The 21,667-nt window shown below is 30.5% G+C and overlaps 1 protein-coding gene across 1 annotated transcript in view; it reads left to right on the top strand.

The window, feature by feature from the left end:
- The window catches only part of LOC148273632 (carotenoid isomerooxygenase-like), a 34,701-nt gene that overhangs the window by 861 nt on the left and 12,173 nt on the right, over positions 1–21,667 (top strand). The window contains exons 2-8 of the mRNA XM_088238416.1: positions 11,041–11,155; positions 11,968–12,079; positions 15,088–15,234; positions 15,748–15,858; positions 17,580–17,677; positions 19,439–19,519; positions 20,600–20,680. Coding sequence (XP_088094542.1) covers positions 11,041–11,155; positions 11,968–12,079; positions 15,088–15,234; positions 15,748–15,858; positions 17,580–17,677; positions 19,439–19,519; positions 20,600–20,680 — 745 coding nt within the window. The remainder of the gene's footprint in view (positions 1–11,040; positions 11,156–11,967; positions 12,080–15,087; positions 15,235–15,747; positions 15,859–17,579; positions 17,678–19,438; positions 19,520–20,599; positions 20,681–21,667) is intronic.

Here is a 21,667-nt window from a genome sequence, read left to right as displayed (position 1 = left end):
CGAATTTTCAGCAATGAAATGTATTTATTTACGAGGAAAACAAAAAACAAACCGACACGAGCGTTGACTTTACGACTGCGATAACTTAAGCGTGTTCATTATTGTTCATTGCGATCGATCAAATGCTTAGCATGTTTTTAAGCATGTCGATAGTTATTTGTGATTGAGCTACTGAGATTATGAGGAGCATTGGTTTGTATGTTCCTGATAATTACCCAAGACTGCGTTAGCATAGATTGTTTCATATTCCGATATACGGGAAGGAAAAGGCTACTGCTATGCTGAACAACATCTCTCTGGATGTTGATCTGTTCCATGTATCCAAAGGGGCTATCCTATCTGAAGCATGATTTTCCTACTACTTGGACAAGAGTCTCTTTCAAGTATTTTTTTTCTTTTATAATATATACATCTCGAATTTTAGTTTGTAATGTGTATGTTTTTTTTTCTTTTCAATTTCATTATTTTTTACGTTTATGTCAATACAAAAATATTTAAAAGCATACATAACACGAAAAAAATTATACTTAAATTTAAATATACAAAGATGGTAAAATAAAAATACCCAGCAATTAAAAAAAAGGGATGCTGTCCTCTCTGAACCTTTTTTACACTGATATGAAATAATATGTCGATATCCGAAGACATGCGGTTGAGTACAGACATTGCTCTTCCTACTGGCATTGAATTTAGTTGTATTATGGTTATGTAATTATTATTTCTTTTAGTATCCTTTTTTTTCCTTGTAAATTATTGTGGTTCAACACGGAGACCGTATAAAATACCGTAATAATAAAGTGATGTTTAAACAAATGTAAACTATTGTAATTTTAAAAATGTTTAGCGCGTTTTTTCTTAATACACATACAGTTAATTTTGAAATGTTTCCCTAATTCCTTCAAAGGAGAAAACGATTTTTAGGTGCAATTATTGAGGGAGATGTCTTATTATTTCCCTTCTTTCAATTTTTTTTTTTTTTTTATATTTCAGATTTTTAAATGTGCACTATTGAGAATATGTGTTTATTATTTAGATAATTTAGTTTTAAAAATATTAAGTTGTTATTTTAAATTGCGGTATTCCAACATTTATAAAATTTAGGAATTCTTTTTATTTCAAAAAAATCCATTACTACAATATTTTAAAAATGATATGAAATTGTGTGAACCTTATGATTTTTGAATATATCTTTATTTTTCAAATGACAGAAAACTACTTTTTACATGTGATATTACTTTTACTTTTCTTTTTCCGCCTTAAACAGTTTTTTTTTGACACAGAATATTTTTTAATACATGCACTTAATATTGTTTCAAATAAAAAAAAAATATGCAAAAAAAAAGTACTGCTTCCATCAAAATATTTATTTTCCTGTAATGAATAAAAATGTTCGTCGATATTTTATGATATCTATAATATCCTAGGTACAAACAATCCATGTTAACCTCATAATAATACAAGCTTCATATCTAATGGTGCATAGGGCACACAATTGGTAGTTTAATCGCTTGGAATCAGTATTATTTGTAATATTTATTATATCTACGGGTAAGATAATCAGTTGTACACATTTGACGCTTGTACAGGGACGTTGAAATTTTCTGCAACCTAAATAAATAAGTACTTATTTGTTTTATTTTTTTTACACAATATAAATTGAACATAGGCGAGCTTATTGCAGAATGGCAATTTCTTCCAACAAAACAATAAAATAAAATTGTTTTTTAAAAATGTATACTTAAGCCTAAATGCGCATTTAATAGAAAATAGTATTTGTGTTTAAATAACCCTAAATCAATACTATTACTCAATGGGAAAAGGGAGTAAAGAGGAAACGGGAAAGGTGGATAGATTAAGAAAGAGAATGGAGATGTTTCTTTAGGTGTGATTTAAACATAGATACTGTAGTAATATTTTTGATAGTGGACGGGAGATGATTCCACAGTTGAGCCGCATGGACACTATATGAGTTAGATAAGAAAGAGGAATTGTTGGTGGGTGGGTAATAGAGCGTTCTTTGAGAGTTGGAACGAAGAGGTGAACTATGAACAGATTATCTTTAAAAGTTTTCACGGAGGTATCTAGAAGCGTTAGAACTATGAGTACTGTAAACAGAAGTGAAATGGAGTGATCTCTCGGCTGTCTAATTTTAAGCCGTTTCAGTTGCCAACGACATTCAGAAATGTGATCATATTTCCTAAGAACAAAAATATATCTAACGCATATATTTTGAAATCAATCAAGTTTATCGAGTTTTTCACGGAATTGATTTAAATCAGTCATAAAAACATCAGCGTAATCTACAGTGGGTAGTAGTAATGCTTGTACGAGTGAGCATTTGTATTGATGGGTAAGAATTTTTGCAACCTTCTAAGTGAGTGTAGACTGAAAAATATTTTGCGGCTTAATTCATTAATACGAGCTTGCCAGCAAATGTTCGTCCATTAGTACTCTTAGATTTTTAACAGATTTTCCGTATTGGATACCGTATAATTATAATTAAAAGTACCGTTGAAATTAAAAAGAGTAAGAGTAGATACGTTTAACTTACTAAGTAAAGTTTGGCTGGCCGCAAACATAATTTGTTTCTTAGATGGGTTTATAAGTAGATCACACTCCTATGTCCATGTTAACACGCTATTTAGACATGGCTTATATTGCTTCACTGGTGCTTTCAGGTCTGCAATGAAGATATGGATATAAATCAACTGCATAAAGATTATATGAAAACTTGCTTATTTCACGTTGATCTTTCCGGGAATCAAATCCGGGACCTCAAGCGAAGTAGGCGAAACACGCTAATTACTAGGTACGGACTAGGCGGTTCTATTTGCATTTACCAGGGTGAAATTCCAAACGCTCTCGCAGACGTAGAAAACACTTTTAGCTCGAGTATTTACATACAAAATACGCGAGATAAAAGTGTTTTCGACAGCCGCGAAAGCGGTTCAGAATAGCGCCGCATAGGAGTAGTCATCGAGTCAAGAACACTGAAATATTGTGTAGGATTATTTATATGAATTATTTGGATAAACATGTTTCTCGGCAGGGTTTTATTTTCTCCTTTCCTTTTCCTTTTTCCTTTAAACAACCGAGAAAACTATTTTGACTTATTTTTCGTGATAAAGGGAACATGATCATTTCTTTAAATATATGTAGTTCCTTCTTTATGGTTTTGTAAAACTATCATGTATGAACGTAATTTTTAATTCGTAATTTATTATAAAAATAAGAGACTAGTGATATTTGATGTATCTCTATTTTTTTTAAATAAATTAATTCGTATTTGTTTGCGAATACTTCCTTTTCAGCAAAATGCCTTGAGTTATTTTTAAAATTGTTTACACATTAAATTAAGTATGATGAATCAATTTATATTCTCAATTGAATATTTAATGTTCCTTACGTGAGAAATCATATGTTTATCATTTTGTACAGATTTTTGCTGAAAACGGACAGTCAAATATTTTTATAAAACACTGGAAATCCAACATTTCTTATTTAAAGCATTTGTTTTCAAAATGTTATTTAGCTGCCACATTTATTTATTTATTTTAAATCGTAAAACAGTGCACACATGCACATATAATGTGTCCTCTAATATCATACTCTATGTACATATTAGGCCATGTTTGTATGTGTGTCCTCGACATACTAAATTAGACTGATTTACGTGCATTTTTTTTTCAAAATAATGAGATTTGCGCTGAGCATTTTTATAGCTCTTAAAATCTTTAATCTAATCAGTAGAAAAAAGTTAGGGGCGTAATTTTTTTTATCGCCGACCTAAAGGGCTGGATTCGGCGAGAATGCAAATACTTAAAAATTGCAAGGATGTTATCCATGAAATAGTATGAGAAAAGTTTATATTTGAATGCTTTCAAACAACATTAGTTTATTGTGGATCCCAATCGGAGTCTCACCTTAAATTCCTTTTAATTTCCACATATTTATTTTTATTTACCGGATTTTTGGTAAGAATAAAATAATCTATTTTTTTGCAACTGGGAGGGAAAACATTTTTGAGTCTGGAAGTCTAGGCATTTATAGGGCTTATGACCTGTCATTGGGTGGTTTAAGTGGCCACTTTAGCCTGCCTATAAACATTTTGATATACTCAAAACATTGTTGAAAGATAAAATAATATTGAATGACATTTAACACATTTTTGAAAATCGTATTCCTACATTAAGTTTACCCCTGTTGGCAAAAAGAGCAGATTTTAACATTTACAAAAATAGTTCTAAATTTGAATATTTACTAATTTAAGTTATGAAATGCAATCATAATCAAGTACCTAGATAACTACTAACAAGAGAATAGTTCCATCATCTTTTTGATGTTTATTCTAATGATTTTTAAACGCTTTTAAGATACAATCACGCATTTTGGTTTCGAATTCAATGTCATGCTCACGTTGAAATCTGGCTAGCGGTTAAAGAACGACTAAATACGCGTTGGGCATGACTGATCTTTTGGGCATGAGTTAATTGTCATAATAGGGAAATATCGCATACTAAGAATACCGATAAAAATATGTGAAATGGATATAGAAAAAATAATTGTATTTTTAAAATCAATATGGATATTATGGAGAAATGTTTTCATACATAACATTTAAAAATAAATTCTAAAAAATGTGACCCTAGAAAAAAGCTACAGGTTTGGTGTTGATAATAGTGACGTCAAGATTAGTGACGATGTTCTATAAAAAATTAACGGTTACAAACAAAGTTCGAAATTAACATAAATCGTGACGTATTAGGGGGGTGGCCAATGCATTTGCCCTTTTCGCGAATTCACAATTAAAAAATTAAAAATATTTTTTCTGCTTCTTCTAAACAGGATTTCATAGACCCTTATTACTCAAATCGGTTTTAAAAAAGTGATATTTCCCTATTTCAGAGGGCTCAAGGTGCCATTATGTTATTAATAGGTCAATGGTTTTATTCAAAAAAACCTATCCTGTCTATAGTTACGTAAAATAATTATAAAGCAAAGTTTTGTAAGTATAATAAATATTGTTTTATTTTAAGAAAAAATAAAACAATACATATAAATAAAAAAATAAACAACAATATTTGCTGTCTGACTTTTCTTCATAAAAACGGATTTCCATATTTTCTCCCTGGATTATGTCACTAGAGCATTTATTTTTTACACATTATAGATTTTTACATTATAGATTATAGTCCCTACTGTTTTGTATTTTTTTTGTTAAATGATTTATTATGAGAACTAGAACCATCCAAAAACCCATAAAAGTGCTTTGTTTTACCTGCTGTCTTCGGGCGCACGGTATCCGAAACAAATGTAATTATTTTTGAAAAACGTAAATAGGAACGAAAAAGAAAATTTTATTCTGATATTGTCTAAAAAAATGACAAAATCTGTTCAGTTTTGAGGTGCGGAAAACGGGACAACGAAACGTCGATATTGTTTATTTTAGTTCGGCACCTTTTAAGGTACGATATGCAGTTGTCTTTTTCGCACAGTATCGGGGAGGCATCTGCGAGACAGTTACAGAAAAACAATGTTCAAATACCTAGCAATTCTAGCAATAGCAAAGCGTTGCCGGGTTCGGCTCGTTATTGATATATATAATTTGTTCATTGTAATACAAATATTTTTTCAAACTCAATATTATTAAATTTTGTTTTATTTTGTAAATATTTTTTTACTGTCTAATCATATGACATCAATCTTAAAATGTTATTTATTTTATTTTTTGAGATTGTATTTTTATGAAATCAAAGGGTAAATCCGACCATGGAGAGTTCACATAACCGAGGAAAAATTTGTGATAGATTTCTTTATTTTTTTAAATTGGCCTGATTATTTATCAACGACCTTCTGTAAAACAGCTGCGTTTGGGTGATAACTGGAATAAATATGTACAAAATTGTTTTATTAAATTATGCACAAATAACAAACTTAAAGATAGAAAAATACAGAAGTTTTAACTTTGCTCAACTTGTTGGTATTTTCTAGCATGGAGTTTTTACGACTTATTTAATTTATTACATACTTTAACATATTTTCTACATAATATACACATACCTATGCTTAAAATGATATTTTTGAAATTGTTATGCGCCGTGTGAGGTGTTGAGGGGCACTTTTTAATGAGTAATGAGGAACTTCAGCCCTACGGGAAATTGGATACATTTTTTTTTTCTTACGTGGGGTAAAAATTAAAGCATTAAATTGTACTGCAAAGTTTCTTGAAAATGTACAGAAAAAATAATAAAAAATATTTCGATAAAAACGCACTACTTTAAATGACGTCACTGGTTCATGTGAATCGACCTATGATCTGAGAGCTATGGAAGATTTCCGGTATGCTTGTCGCTTCTGGACCAATGGGAAGAACTGAATGAGAATAAGCGGAAATGAACCTCTGACGTTACACGCGGAGTTATTTCAGAAATACAAAACTTTGAAAAATCGTAGCGCCGATAATACGATATATATAAAAAAAAAAAAAAAAAATGACTTAGTTTAACAGTCTATTAACAAATATTTTTTTTTTTTTAAACCACTGAACTTCCTCATTGAATCGCCCTCCTTTCGTCTTTTATGTAGGCATCTATTTTATGATATTTTTTTCGAGATTTAAAATGGATGACTTTTTTTCATTGAATGTAAGTATGTTTATGTTAGTTCATTCAATAAACACAGTTATGTCGCTGTATATGTCCCAGTTAGTTGATACGCCAGTGCGTTTAACGAGAAGCAGCCAGCACGAGATGTTTCCTCTTGTTAATCAAGGTACGCCATGAGGTCTTCAAACATCCTAGTTGCTTCTGAATGGTTCGGCCCTTTCTTTTCTTCTTTTTTGCGACGCTTATCGTATGAAAGCAGTAAGGTGAATCAGGGTACGTGTAGATACAAGGAAAGTGTACTTAATCTGCCTAGAGTTATAAGTAATATTGTTGTTGTTGGTTGTGGTCCTGTGGCTAGTGTCTCGGACTTACGGACCAAAGTTCCGTGGTTCGAATCCCACTTTACCCCAACTTGATTCCATTTTCTAATAGTAAGGTATTTACAACTCGTTGAAAATGGCATTCAAAATTAAATATTTGGGTAAATCATGAGAACGCAAATATTCCTTTAAAAAAAAACCGGCGCCGTATAGTTATAAAGGACACAGGGTCATTTTAATAAGTTCGTCAATAGATATCATTTCTGTAAATCGCGAAATGCTTCATTAGTGCTATTTTTGCAAGAAAAACCCTAAAAAATAAATTAAAATATTTTATTTCAAAATAAAAACAGATGAATTTTCAATAGTGCTTCATTTTGAATATAAATCAATTTTCATATTTATTGTAGTCTAATACTTAATTTTTTTTTGTAAAAAAAATAATTTACATACCAACTTGTAAAAACAATTATACCTCGAATTCTATCATAGGCGTACCTGTAGAAATTATAATGGACTCAGTATTTATGTAGACATTTTTAACTGCGCATTGCATTTATACAGAAAATTTCTTCATGGAGTTGATTATTTGGGATAGTTTCTGAATGTACACCTTGAGTGGTTTATGCTATTTATAAGTGCCCAAGTTTACACGCTCTTTTGTGTTCGTCAATTCTCTTCTTTGCTGTGCGCCCTGTTTGTCCAATATACACTTTATCACATCCTTGGCAACTTAGTTTGTACACGGTACAAATTACTAGTACATAAACACATACATTTCTCTATAAAACACACAGTTTTCCCTGAAGATGGCTCCTGCAATGGTAGCCGAAACGTCGGATCAAATCCAACATACACGGTATCACCCAAAAAAGATACATAATATTAAATTATAGTAGAGCGGGGCTCGAACCTGCTGATTCGAAGTCCGCGACACTTTTGTCTATCTGACATTGAACGAATTGAAGAGAATTTTAAAGATTTTTTTACGAAAACAACACACACGTTTGAAAAACTCTTCCAATACGTGCAATTTTTTTTAATTCTTTTGATCCAGATAGAACCAGTAATAGATCAAGCGCTTAATAGATAATCTTTAAATTCTAAAACTAACAAAATGTTTGGAACTACAATATAGGTACAAGGCTAACTTTTATCTACCAATTAACGCTTATTTCGCAAAGTTTTATATGACCAAAGCTTATTTATATGCGACTACCACGGAACCCCAAAAAAATGTTTTTCAAAAAGCAGGAAGTACGGATTTTTTTATTTGTTTTTTATTCAGATAATAAATATAAGTATACAATATTACTACTAAATACAATTTTTATATTAATTAAATACATATATTTACATCAACGTTTTCCATTACGTTAAAGGAAAAAAAAATCTTTTGCACGTAATGGGGAGTGACGACTTACAATGGTTTGTTTATTTAATTATTAATATTTTTAGGACATTATAAATTACAAAAAAAAACAATTATAAACGCTGTTTTTAATCAGTGCTACACAAAGAAGAATTATAAATGTTCCTTTTCACTTCTTTCTTAAATATATTGTATTCTTGACTGCACTTTTTATTTTCTTTGTTCATTTTATTAAAGAAAAATATTCCTCTGTAAGTATAATGATGTTGTACGGTAGTTGTTTTTAATTTGGGAATTAATATATTATTACCTGTTCTAGGTCGCGTACTTACGTTTTGTGACCTAGAAACACTACTATTTATTTTTTCTTTATGTATTTAAAGCAAACAATTCTTTTTACTAAACAATTTTATATCTAAAACCTAATTTTTTTTAAATAATTGAACAGTGGGAAAAGTAGACGGTTTTTTAAAATAACTTTTATAATTAATTTGTGTATTTTTTCGACCGGTAAAATGTTTGTTTTAAAAGCACCACCCCATCCGATTATCTCGTACAATTACCCTACACTTGCGTATAATTCCGTACATCATTCTTATAATTTCGTACATTCTTTCAAGGCTTAAGAAAGCACTATTAAAGGTGTTTTTACAAATGATAAAATGATTATCAATTAAATCTTTATTAAAGTTTTTACATAGGTATCTTCATCCGCAAAATTTACATGATTATCCGCAGAAATCTCACCACTGCATAAAGCATGTGCCCAATTTCCGCATGACGCATTGGTTCCAAAATTTTCTGTTTTAACCTAATTCTTCGCGAATTACGCACAAAATCTTATCTCAACTTTATGCTCTTTCTGCGCATTGGCAATTCTGAGGTTAACTTAAATAAACAGAGCAATAAGGTCAAGTGGTGTTAGCTTAGTGTAATACAAATAGTTATGGGGGTACGATACGGGGATACCGTCCAGCGTACGGAATTAACCGAAAACTTATATTGACCTTTAACGTCCTTTTAAGTTAAAAAACACACCCAACTAAGAGTTATATCGCCAATTAAATTTTGCTAAATAAGCTAACAAAGGGAAATTCAATACCTTCACTGCCTAATTTCGTAAAGATATGTACTTATGGCTTATTTCCTGATGTTAAAATGTTGTAACAGCGAGTGTGAAATCACATCCTATCTGATGGTACCTGCCGCTAGCGCTCCGCTGACTATGTTATCTCAGAGTAATAATTCTCTAGAGAGCTCTATTGCATAGAACAAAAGCGCTCCAAATTTTCGGTTTGGTTTTTAGTTTAACAACAAACGTATAACGGACGGTTTTGGTTTGCGCTCGCAATTCTCAATAGGCTCGCAATTCTCAATACTCGCAAATATCCTACGGCCAGTCGTATTGCAATAATTTTTATTATTTTATTTATTTTATTTTACAATACGCCCAAGGGGCATTTACAAAAATTATACAGGTAAGTACAAACTTAGTGAGTAATAATTTTTAATATAAACAACACTTTTTTTTGTAGAAACAAAAATAAGCATGCTGCAATGCAAAATAAAAAGTGAAACTTTGCATATTAAAAAAGAAAAAAAATATGGATATAAGAAAAATGTTAGAATTAAAAAGCAAATTGTAAATAACTTTCAAAGAATTTAAACAAAACAAAAAATGTTAATAAATACGTATAAAAAAAATTGTATTTACAAATTAATGTTAGAAATAAATTGGCGATATAACACTTTATAGCTATAAACTATTTATTCCTATACACGTTTTAAATTACTTTTTTTATTGACGCACCGACACAACACATGCTCACACATTCATTCGCACATACATGAATGCAAACGACACATTAGATTAACAGTGTATTTATTCAATAGGCTCTAGTACTGTTAATTTATTTCTACTTATTTTTTATGTAAAAAGCGGTAAGAATCCCAAATAAATCAAATAAAATTTATATTTTTTACATGGAACTTCGCTTTGCTTCTTTTATGGCTGCGCACTGCACTGATTGGTAAACGCCAACACGTAAAACCAAATATGATGATTTTCATTTAGAACTGTATTGCATCATCCAAAACACTGGATTGGATGGGAAAGCTTTAATTTGATGTATCGCATTATCAGTGCTATGATTGTATTTCTGAAATATTTCCGCGTGTGACGTCAGGGGTTCTCTTCGCTTATTCTCTGTCAGTTCTGCCGATTGGTCTATTTACGGAAAGTTAACCGTATATCTTTCACAGTTCTCTTATCGTTGGTTGATTTAATGAACCAGTAACGTCGTTCAAAACGGTTCTTTTTAATTGAAATATTTTGAATTTTTTTGCGTACATTATCAAGAAACTTTGCCGTTTAATTTTTAACACGCGAAAAAAATACATTTTTGTATCCAATTTTCCGTAAAGCTGAAGTTCCTTATTGACCAAACTGTATTCGTTTTTCTAATTGAAATTTCACAGTTTGACATTAATTTGACGTTTCATCATCAGTGTGACCATATATGAAGCAAAGCGAAGTCCCATGCAAAAAACAAAAATTCCCAAATCAAGCACTCTATAGGTCTAGAGTCTAGAGGGTAGATAAGATTCGGAATAGCACCACCGGGAGCAGTCGATATGTTGGTACATTTATGTGGGGCTGGCTAGACAGAGGGCGAGTTGCTTTTCACGAAAAAAATTGTATTTCTTGATTTCCTTTCATTTTATTATTTTCTTATTTTTTCAGAATGCTCAAAATAAAAATGAAACAACATCACTACATCCAAATAAGGACCTTCTTGGATATAGTTTCCGCACTTGTCAAGAGGAAATTCTGGAACCATTGAAGGGCACAAACAGTGGTCAGTGTTACTATTTGTAGATATTCTGTCGTCATAATGCAAATATATTTTTTTTCTAAATACCAAGTTTGTGGTCCTAATCTCAAAATAATTATTAGTCTCTGATAAACCTGTTAAGAAACATTGTGTTAGTATATGTCACGGCAGACCAATATTTTATTTGTAGAGTGTGCCAGAAATAGAAGTATGCCATGGTAGTTGTATACTACAGAAAATAATTTATTTGTCGAGCGTGCCAGAAAAAGACGTATGGTACGGAAGTTGTATGCTATAGAAAATAATTTATTTGTCGAGCGTGCCTGAAATAGAGGTATGGCATAGTAGTTGTATGCTACAGAAAATAATTTATTTGTCGAGCGTGCCTGAAATAGAGGTATGGCATAGTAGTTGTATGCTACAGAAAATAATTTATTTGTCATGCGTGCCTGAAATAGAGGTATGGCATAGTAGTTGTATGCTACAGAAAATAATTTATTTGTCGAGCGTGTCAGAAATAGAGGTATGCTACAGAAAACACGGCGGCCTTCGTGTTGTAGTGGTCAAGACGCTTGACTCACGCACGGAAGGTTCCTGGTTCGATTCCCGGTGAGAGCACAAAAATTAAAATGTGATTTTTCTCAAGCCTGGGTGTTCTGTGATGGAATTCACCACTGATTTTGGGCCTTCTGGCCTATTGTGGTGCAAAAAAAATATACATTAAAAAAATATTTGTTGAGCATGCCTGAAATAGAGGTATGGCAGGTTAGTTGTGCCTATGCACCAGAAAATATTTTATTTATGAAGTTTTGTGACGTAATGTCAACTTTTGTCAGGTCAAATACCGACTTGGGTCAATGGAACCCTCGTAAGGAATGGTCCTGGTCGTTTCAAGGTTGGGGAAATGGAATACAAACACGTTTTTGATGGCTTAGCACTATTGCGCAGGTAAGAGAAACAATTCATGTTTAACGTAGATGATATTATTTATTTTTATTAACATATTACAACAGAGATGAAGAACATTTATGAAAAGGTAATGTAGAAGTCTAGGCATCTACAGGGCTTATGACCTATCAATAGCTGGTTTAAGTGGCCACTTTACACACTGTGTAACATTCACCATTCTGCCTATATTTGAACATCTATATTCCTTCAATTCCTTCATCTGTTGATGTTTGTGAAGTTGAAGAGCTGAAACCTTTATTTGTGCCGGTGAGATTCATCTAATTTAATTATTTCACCTACATACTAGGCAACGCCTGAAAATGTTATTTTTTCAATTTCTATACTTCTTCATGGACCAGGTAATTTATCAACAATATTTTGAGTTTGTCCAAATTTTTGTAGACAAGGGCTGGATTCAACTCCCTGGGGAGCTGTTTATATTAACATATTACAACAGAGATGAAGAACTTAATTATATTTTAGTTATATAAAAATTTTGGGAGTAATGTACATGTGACTCTTCTGACCAAACGATGTTGTCATTTTAGGTGGCTCAAATAGTTGTATCTTTTTTTATCTTGTTTCATAGATTGTATTATATTTACTCCTACCATTTTTATGTGTGTGAAGGAGAAATACCCCATAGAAAGACCCCAGCAGAGCTTTCTATAATTATTTTTATGTATTTTTAAAATTCAAACTAAAGGTAAAAATATTTGTTTATAAACCTCCTTAATTAAATGTTGCTTTTGAACATTTAAATCATATTTAAGTTTTTTATTTTAAAATTAAGTAAATATGTTTTTTTTGTTTTTTTCTTTTTCCAATGTTTTTTTCTACAGTACTTAAAGTTCTTTTGTTAAGTAACTTGAAAACCTTATTTTATAATTTTCTTCACCATGTTATATTATGTATGTGGGTGAATGTGTATGTGCGTGTGAGTGAGTGTGCGTGTATATGTGTGGGTAATTATACATGCGTGCGGACGCATGCTCATTTGCATGCATATGTATATGCATTTATTTATAAAAAAATGTTTTAGATACCTTCATTTTTTTTTGGAAATATATGTGTATTTTGTACTTAAATTATGAATATTGTAATACCACAGCAAGCACAAGAAGTTGCTTCTTTTTTGGTGGGGTATTCCGTTTCGTTTTTCGTTTCTGTACTTTTACGTTATTATGTATTTCTTTTTGTTTACACGTTGTAACTTTATATTATATTAAATAAAAAAACTAGAGGCGAGCTATAAAAAAAAAAACACGCTTTGAAATTTGAATAGTCAGAGCATATTAAAAATAATATCACGTCATTGTTTACGTAATACGTATCGAATAACAGGCCTTCAAATTATTAGCGAAAAACTATATTTTTGTATTTTTTCCGTCCAGATGTCGTATACACCCAACCAACCACTCCTTGTATACTGTTGTTGACAACTGCATAAGATGGCGCATCAAAAAAGCAATAAATGCGCGATGTTACCAGTTCTCTATCCATCATAGATTTCTTGAAATCACCATTGTTACAACACTCCTCTGTTACAACCCTCCTCGGTCTTCCCCATGTATTGACAATTGTATCTTCGTTTTAATTAATAATAATGACGATAAATCAATTAAATGTCAATAATAAAAAAGCCAAATAACATTTATGATTAACTATGCTTAAAGATAAACTATACAAAATCAGATCTAGCTAATTTATAAACATAAAAAAAACATGGTTTATAAAAACGTAATGTAGATACTGTTCAATTTATAAAAAATGCCCTTGAACAAAATGCGCTGTGTTTATTGCAGCAATTTAGGTGTATTCGTATGAAGTTCTTTTGGCGCTGCAGAATGAACACTTTTATGTGTTTTTTGCCAGGATTTGAAAAATTCTAATAGATGACTCTTAACATAAAATAATAATCAATAAAAAGCCTTGCTACATATTACCCATTTAATGAGTTTTTCTTAAAATTCTGCTTAGGAATCTTATTGAAAATTTTAGGAATTGTATAATGAAGTCATAGAATTAAGAATAGTCCAGAAGGAGCGTACAATCATATTGGAATACATCGGACTGTGTCCAATAATCCCCCCACTTTGCCCCACTTTCATGGGTTGGGATCACATTTCATGTGTAATTAGCAAATGAATGTGCAAGTAGCAAATGCATTACTTAAAATTGAATTGATAAAAAAGATTACGCCTCTATTTAGAGGCTTGTCAGCAGGAAGGGAAGATAGGATATGGAAGGAGGTAATGAAATATACACCACAACACCCAGACCAATTGAGAAAAAATCTTTCTTGAATTTTTTTCTTGCAACTGGCGGGAATCGAACCCGCGACGCATGTTTCACAGTTGGCCGTCTAACCAACTAATGTTGGTTTAATTGGTGTCCTGACGAAGAGACGGGTACGTCTCGAAACCGGTAGGCAGAGAAAAATCGGTAAGGGTTATATACAAATATTTAATAACATTAAGTAAAATGTTTAAATACAAAGTTAATGCTTTAAATATTAATAATATATGCTCTTTCATGAGATTGGTCGTAGGGAGTCAGAAAAGTTGATGGATGCCACGGATTGGAGATTCTTACTGGATGTCGAAAATAAAATATAAAAAAAAGGAATAATTTTAAAAAAAATATTTATAGATGACAACATGAAGTTTTGCATAAATAAATTGTCTATGTTTTTATGAATGTATGTATGTGTATGTGCATGGGTGTGTGTACGTGTGTGTGTATGTACATGTGTATATATATATATATATATATGTGTGAGTATATATATGTATCAAAATGTGTATACGAATAAATTTATATTTTGTTTGTCTGTGCTCTATATTAATTTGTTAACTATTATAATATATTAAAATATAATTGCCTAGCTTGGAACGGGGTATGTAATCTTGTTAGCTGGGCAAAGTGAACATGGAATTGTATTTTGAAAAAGAGTGTAAATAAATAAATAAATAAATAGAATTCTCATATTTTTCTTTTTATTTCAGTTTTACTTTTTGTAATGGAGAAGTGTCCTACCAATGTAGATTTCTCCAATCCGATACCTATAAAAAAAATCTGCAAGCCCAAAAAATAATTGTCAGTGAATTTGGTACAGACGCCGCCCCAGAACCCTGTCGCAGTATATTTAGCAGGTTTGTATAAACATGCAAATAATTCACAACCAAATGTGATGAACAAAACTTTATTTATTATTCAATTTTATTAAAACCATGTTGTCATAAGTTGACGAAGATTAAAAATTAAATTAAATTAAATAATAAATATGAACATGTGAAATAAATTTATTAAATAAAACGATAGACAGTTGCTCTGTATTTAAAATTCTGATTTCATTTCAAGTCACAAATATGTTTTTACTTCTAAAGTATTTTAAATGATTTGAAAATTAAATATTGATTGATTTGGTGTTTATTTTGTAGAACTCCATATTTAAACTTATTAAGTACCTTGAATTATATAACTATATAAGGACATTCAATCCAAATAATCTTCACATTCGTTTGAAAATACCCTAATAAGGCGAAACAATTGTCACGAAGTTTTTATTTTTATATGTTTATATTTGTTAAAATAAAATAAAGTGTTCAGTAGACTCAAATCATTGTTTGATTTCTAATTATAAGTTTGAAAATTAAATGTTTCAGACTTTCAGTAGTTTTCAACATGGGAAAAAGCATGTCAGATAACGCATCAGTATCCGTGTACCCATTTGGCGATGAACTGTATGCTTTAAATGAAGCCACCATAATTCACAGGTATTTGAACAGTGATATTTTCTGCTCACTCAAATTTAAAACACACATTTGGTCATAATATTCATAATTACAATACGCGTTATTCAAGGAATCTTAATGTGTCTAAGTTTCGCCCAACAAAGTTTGGCAGTAGGTCCTTGGAAAATATTGGCCATTGGGAATATAATAAACTGCCTGATGAGCTAAGACACGAAAAAATGAATAAAAAATCCAGAAGTGTCGCAATAAAAAAATATTTCCTAAATCTTTTTGATATTGATAATTATTAATGTAGTTTTTATAAGATGGTGTTTTATGTTTCTTATACAATAATGTTTTCTTTTTATTTCGGATGTATTACTTTGGATGATATCATGTATTGTCAAAAAAATGTTTCTTCTTATGTAATTGTTGTATTATATGTTTTATTAATAATAAAAATAAAAATAATAATATTATTTTAATACCATTTATATACAGGGTGACTGGAACTGAACCCGCCATAGCAAATTCGCATACAGAAGAGGTCATTTGCTAATTATTGGACCTATCTTTCCCTAGCTAAAGTTGTATAGTTTGGGAGATATGTAAATTTTTATACTTTATTGAGATTTTTTTGAAATTTGACCTCCAAACATTCAGAACTTATTTGTTGTTGTTATTTTGGTATTTTTTATTATGTGTTGGTAGTCATAAACATATACAGAAAGTAATATAGAAGTCTACAAACTCAAACAACAAAACTCAAAATATTGTTGATAAATCCATCTGGTTCATGAAGAAGTATAGAAATTAAAGAAAAAATAAAATCAGGCGCTGCCTAGTATGTAGGCGAAATAATTCAATTAGATATATTTCACCCGCATAAATATAAGTTTCAGTTCTTTGACTTCACAAACATCAACAGATGAAAGGATTGAAGGAATATAGATGTTCAAATATGGGCAATTTGGTGAATGTTACACAGTGTATAAAGTGGCCACTTAAACCATCCAATAACCGGACATAAGCCCTGTAGATGCCTTGACTTCTATATTACCTTCTCTAAAATGTTCTTCATATCTATTGTAATATGTTGATAGTAAAATTGATTGAAAAAAGGATTAACTCGACTTATGACAAATAAGTTAGATATACCATGTGATATTGGATTAATTAAGAGTATTAACCATAGACCATTGATTATATAAATTAATATTAGGTGTACAAAGACAATTTTTATGTTAACTTACTGTAATTAAACAGTTCGAGTTTATAATTACATAAATTTTGTTAAATATTATCTAAGATTTTTAGTATTAGAATGTTCGAAACTGAAGACAGACTCTAAATTTGTTGCAACAGAGAGGATTTTTTAAAAAGGGAATATGGAAGTCTAGGCATTTACAGGGATTATCACCTGTCACTGGCTGGTTTAAGTGGCCACTTTACACACTGTAACATTCACCATTTTACACAGTGTGTAAAGTGGCCACTTAAACCAGCCAATGACAGGTCATAAGCCCTGTAAATCCCTTGACTCCCATATTCCCTTCTTAAAAATGTTTTCCCTCTCTGTTGCAACAAATTTAAATATAAACAACTCCCTAGAGAGAAAATCCAGCCAGTCTGCAAGCATTTGGACATACTAAAAACATTGTTGACGACAGACTTATCGAATATAAAAATGCAATGTTTATTTTTACAACTTATTTTTCAGTATCTAAGAGTTTGCATATTAATATATATATTTATTCTTTTAGGATAAATCCGGAAAACCTGGAAAGGACTAAGTCACTGAAGTTGACAGAACACCTGAACCTTGTAACACACAGCGCTCATCCGCTTATTGATGAAAATGGTACTTAACTAGTTCATAATACATTTTTATAATCTAAAATCCATCAATCATTATTTAACAAGTGGTTTCCAGTAATGAGACTTCTTCAATACTGTGCTGTTTTTTGCAAATACTTGTAATTTACGTAATAGAAATACGGAAATTACTAGTAAATGTAATTTTGTATGTATGCATGTATACAAACTGCCCCTGTCAACAAGAGTTTCATTTTGCCCGCCAATAGAAATATTACCTAATTTTGATTATAATTTTTTTTATTTTAACTCTTCGGCACATAATTTTATTAACCACTGAATTATATAAATAAATGGATAAGATACTTATTTTATTTTATAAACATATTTGGTTTGAATATTTATAAAATAAACATTACTTTTTATTACCTAAGATTTAAAATAAAAAAATAAACCCAATGCGCGGCGCAGTATCATACTCCCCCCTCCCCCCTCTTCATTTCTCCCCTGCAGAAGTAAGCAACCATTTGCTTTTTTTTATATTTTATTTTTTTAAATTTTTTTCGTTCTAAAAAATATTTTAATGTGCCAATATGTCTTCTTGCTCACGCTGATCATCGTGGATTCAGATGTGACAGGGTTTAATGAACACCCTGTATAATACATTCAGCAGAAGTTTAAAACAATTTAGGTTATAAAATATTAAAAATTATTTGTATAGCATGAAAATCATAAAGTGCTATTTCATGTAATAATTATACTAAAGGTTTAATTACCATTCACCATCTTTGAAAAAGTTCAAAAGGTTTGTGTTCTAGGAACGATTCCCTACACTAAATATATCCGATACGTGGGAATAAATATTGCAGAGTTCATGCAATATGTTTAATACGGCATTACAAGTATACACTGTCCGTGAATTGTTGCTACAAATTGGTGGCACCTGTCTAGTCATTCTTCCAGGCACCCTGAAGTTGATGAGAGATAACAGTTCCGGGCAATCCCACATTGAATAAATTTAACACATCTATAATTTTTCTTTTATCATTTATTTATTTATTTAATGAACAAAATACACAATTTTATCATAGACACAATTAAATGTTTTTTATGTCCTGACTTGTTAGAAAATTCTGTGTTTAAGTCGGGACTCTTCGATATATAAATCAAAAATGTTTATTAACATATTAAAATAATATACAAGTAATCAAAACAATATGCAAAATAATCAAAACAATTTACAAAATAATAATAGAAAAATATAAATAATAAAAATTTAAACATGTCGAAAAATGGAATGCAGAAAAGTTATAAAATAATACGTATGATACCGATATTAACATTTTAAAACTATATACAAAATAATAAAAACAATATTCAAAATAATAAATGAAAAATATTAAAAATCATTCATTTTTAACAAATTGAATTTTTTTAATTAAAAAAGTAATTTAAAAATTAATGATGAATTCCAAGTTTAAAATTTATGTTTCTTAAGAATTTTGAAGAGAAGAGAATTTTGGTGACAATTGTATAAAGGAGTCCATATTGTAGAGTTGTACTCTAACTGATGAAGTATATATCAACTTCAAAGTGCCTATGTTTTTTTATTCCTTAGTCACACCCGACCGATGGCATTAAGAAACGAGACCAGCACTCTCTTAAGCCTGATAACACCACCACATTTCCATTGCATTTTACTTTTCCAGATCTTTTCCTTTCAGTCTAACTTTCTCTTCCTCAGTTTCCCTTTGGATTTTTTTTACTTTGAAAATGTTGTAATTATAATAACGCACATTTTTTACAGGAGATGTATACAATACTGGAATATCTACAACAATGCGAGGCCCTGCATACACCATTGTTCGGTTTCCCTTTTCGACAGATGGTAACATATAATTTCATTATATTTTCTATAAATGCGGCGAATACACCACTGTTTTAGTTTTTGTAAAATATTAAATGGCCTCAAAAGCATTGAGCATGTTAGGTTTCATAATTCGAATGAGTAAACACTTTGATAATCCAAAGGCCCTTTTTTCATCATATTATACGTTTGTTAGAAGCCATTTGGAAAACGTATCTAAGAAATGGAATCACAATTAAACCGTATAATATATAACAGGAATAGAAAACATTCTGAACAAATCTGTATGTACTTAAAATACAAAACCTTTCTTATGTATCAACTCTCGCTGCCTCCACCCACCATGGAATCACTTCTCCACAATTCAGCAGAGCGTGTGCGGATCAACTATTGCTTCACAATTTTTTTGCAAGAATAGTTGACTGTGCAGAATTACTTAGTTTAATAACAATACATATTCCAGCCAGGATTTGTAGACGGTACCACCTGTTTCGTCGACTAATAAGTAAAACATTGGATGTTCATGTTTTTTTCATTGGACTTTTTCAGTGTACAATACCAAATTTAAAGACAAATACTACAGAAACATCACTCTGTCAAATTTAAAATTTACACTTAAAATGCATTATGTAACTAAATAGACACTATAATAATAAATATGTACATCCCCCTCCCCCTCCTTATCCTCTCTTCGCGCATCCTTATCCTAATCCTGCCCCATTTACAATAACCGTTCATTTAAAACAAATATGTATCTTCTTTGATTATTAAAAAAATATGTATGTGAAAAAAGCATTTTTATATGTATAAACTTATACGTATTTATATTTCAATTATATGTATTATATTTTCTTTGATAACTTTCTACACTTTGTGAAAATCTGTTATTGGTTCTGAGTTTATACAATATACATACCTGTTGTTTACTATATATTTGTATGTAGAACAGTTGGTTTCCCAAATAAAATAAAATACAATTAATTTAGGTATAGCCAACACTTAATAACATTAAATTACTAAACAAAATTTATTTTTAAATGAGCGAGTACTACTACTATTTAATGCAGGAAACATGTTATTTAATTTTATTAACCCTTTTAGGGAAAATGTTTGACAGAGCAATTATTCAGGCAAAAGTTCTCGCCACTCGGCCGTTAAATCCAGGATACATGCACAGCTTTGGTGAGTATTACTTTAGCTAAAATCTCCACTCGTATAATAAATTTTTAGTTTTAGTCAAAATCCGCATTATTAAAAATTCACAAACAAAAATATCATAAGATTAAAGGTTTTTAAATTAAATTATTAAAACACGAAAGGAACTCTTAAACGAAGATTGTGTGGCAATCACAGCGTTACAACAGCATGTGTCAGATCTTCTCAAATTAGATGCTTAAAATTTTCATACATTTTTCATTCGGAAAACAAAGTTATATTTTACACAAGGTGAGCTTAAATAGTATAATTACAAATCTGCATTATACTATTAATAATCAAATCAATATATCGCACCTTAAAAACGAAAACGATTTAACTAAAAAAAAAACTTAAAACTAGTTAAGATCATAAAACGACTTCTACTATTCTGCATTTTAAAAAATGCAACATTCGGGTGAAAATAGGACAACACCGTTACATCGATCTCTTTGTTAGGTACTCAAAGAATTTAGGTTCCGTGTCAGTACGAAAGAGACGGTATTATTTGTTTATATTGATGTGGGAAAGACGCAACGCAGACAAAAATATAGTGACCGTACATGGCATATAGTGATGACGTAATAGTATTTAAACTAGAAAAAAAACAACATTATTTTCTTTTACCGAGTTTTTCTTAGAAACGTGTCTAACTGAGATACTACATTCTTCATACAGAGAACAGATCTATAGACAATGGGTAAATATATATATATTTTTTTTACATTTTTAAAGCAAAAAATATCCATGAAAACCTGTCCAGTAAAAATTTTTTTTTGCTAATTATTTGTAGCATAAAAAATACTTTTAAATTTGTAATTTTGAATTCTCGCAAAAACGGTTATTTCATTGGCCACGCCCCTAATACGTCACGATTCATGTTTATTTGTTCCTTGCCATTGAATTTGTGGAGAACAATATCATGAATCTTGACGTCACAACAACCAAGGCCAAACGCGTTGCGTTTTTCTGCGG

The sequence above is a fragment of the Micrasema longulum genome, unplaced genomic scaffold (assembly GCF_059751315.1).
Source record: "Micrasema longulum isolate JH-2025_06_02 unplaced genomic scaffold, ASM5975131v1 h1tg001893l, whole genome shotgun sequence".
Lineage (NCBI taxonomy): Eukaryota > Metazoa > Arthropoda > Insecta > Trichoptera > Brachycentridae > Micrasema > Micrasema longulum.
The sequence above is the reverse complement of the archived record's forward strand: the minus strand, read 5'-3'. Positions and strand labels throughout refer to the sequence as shown.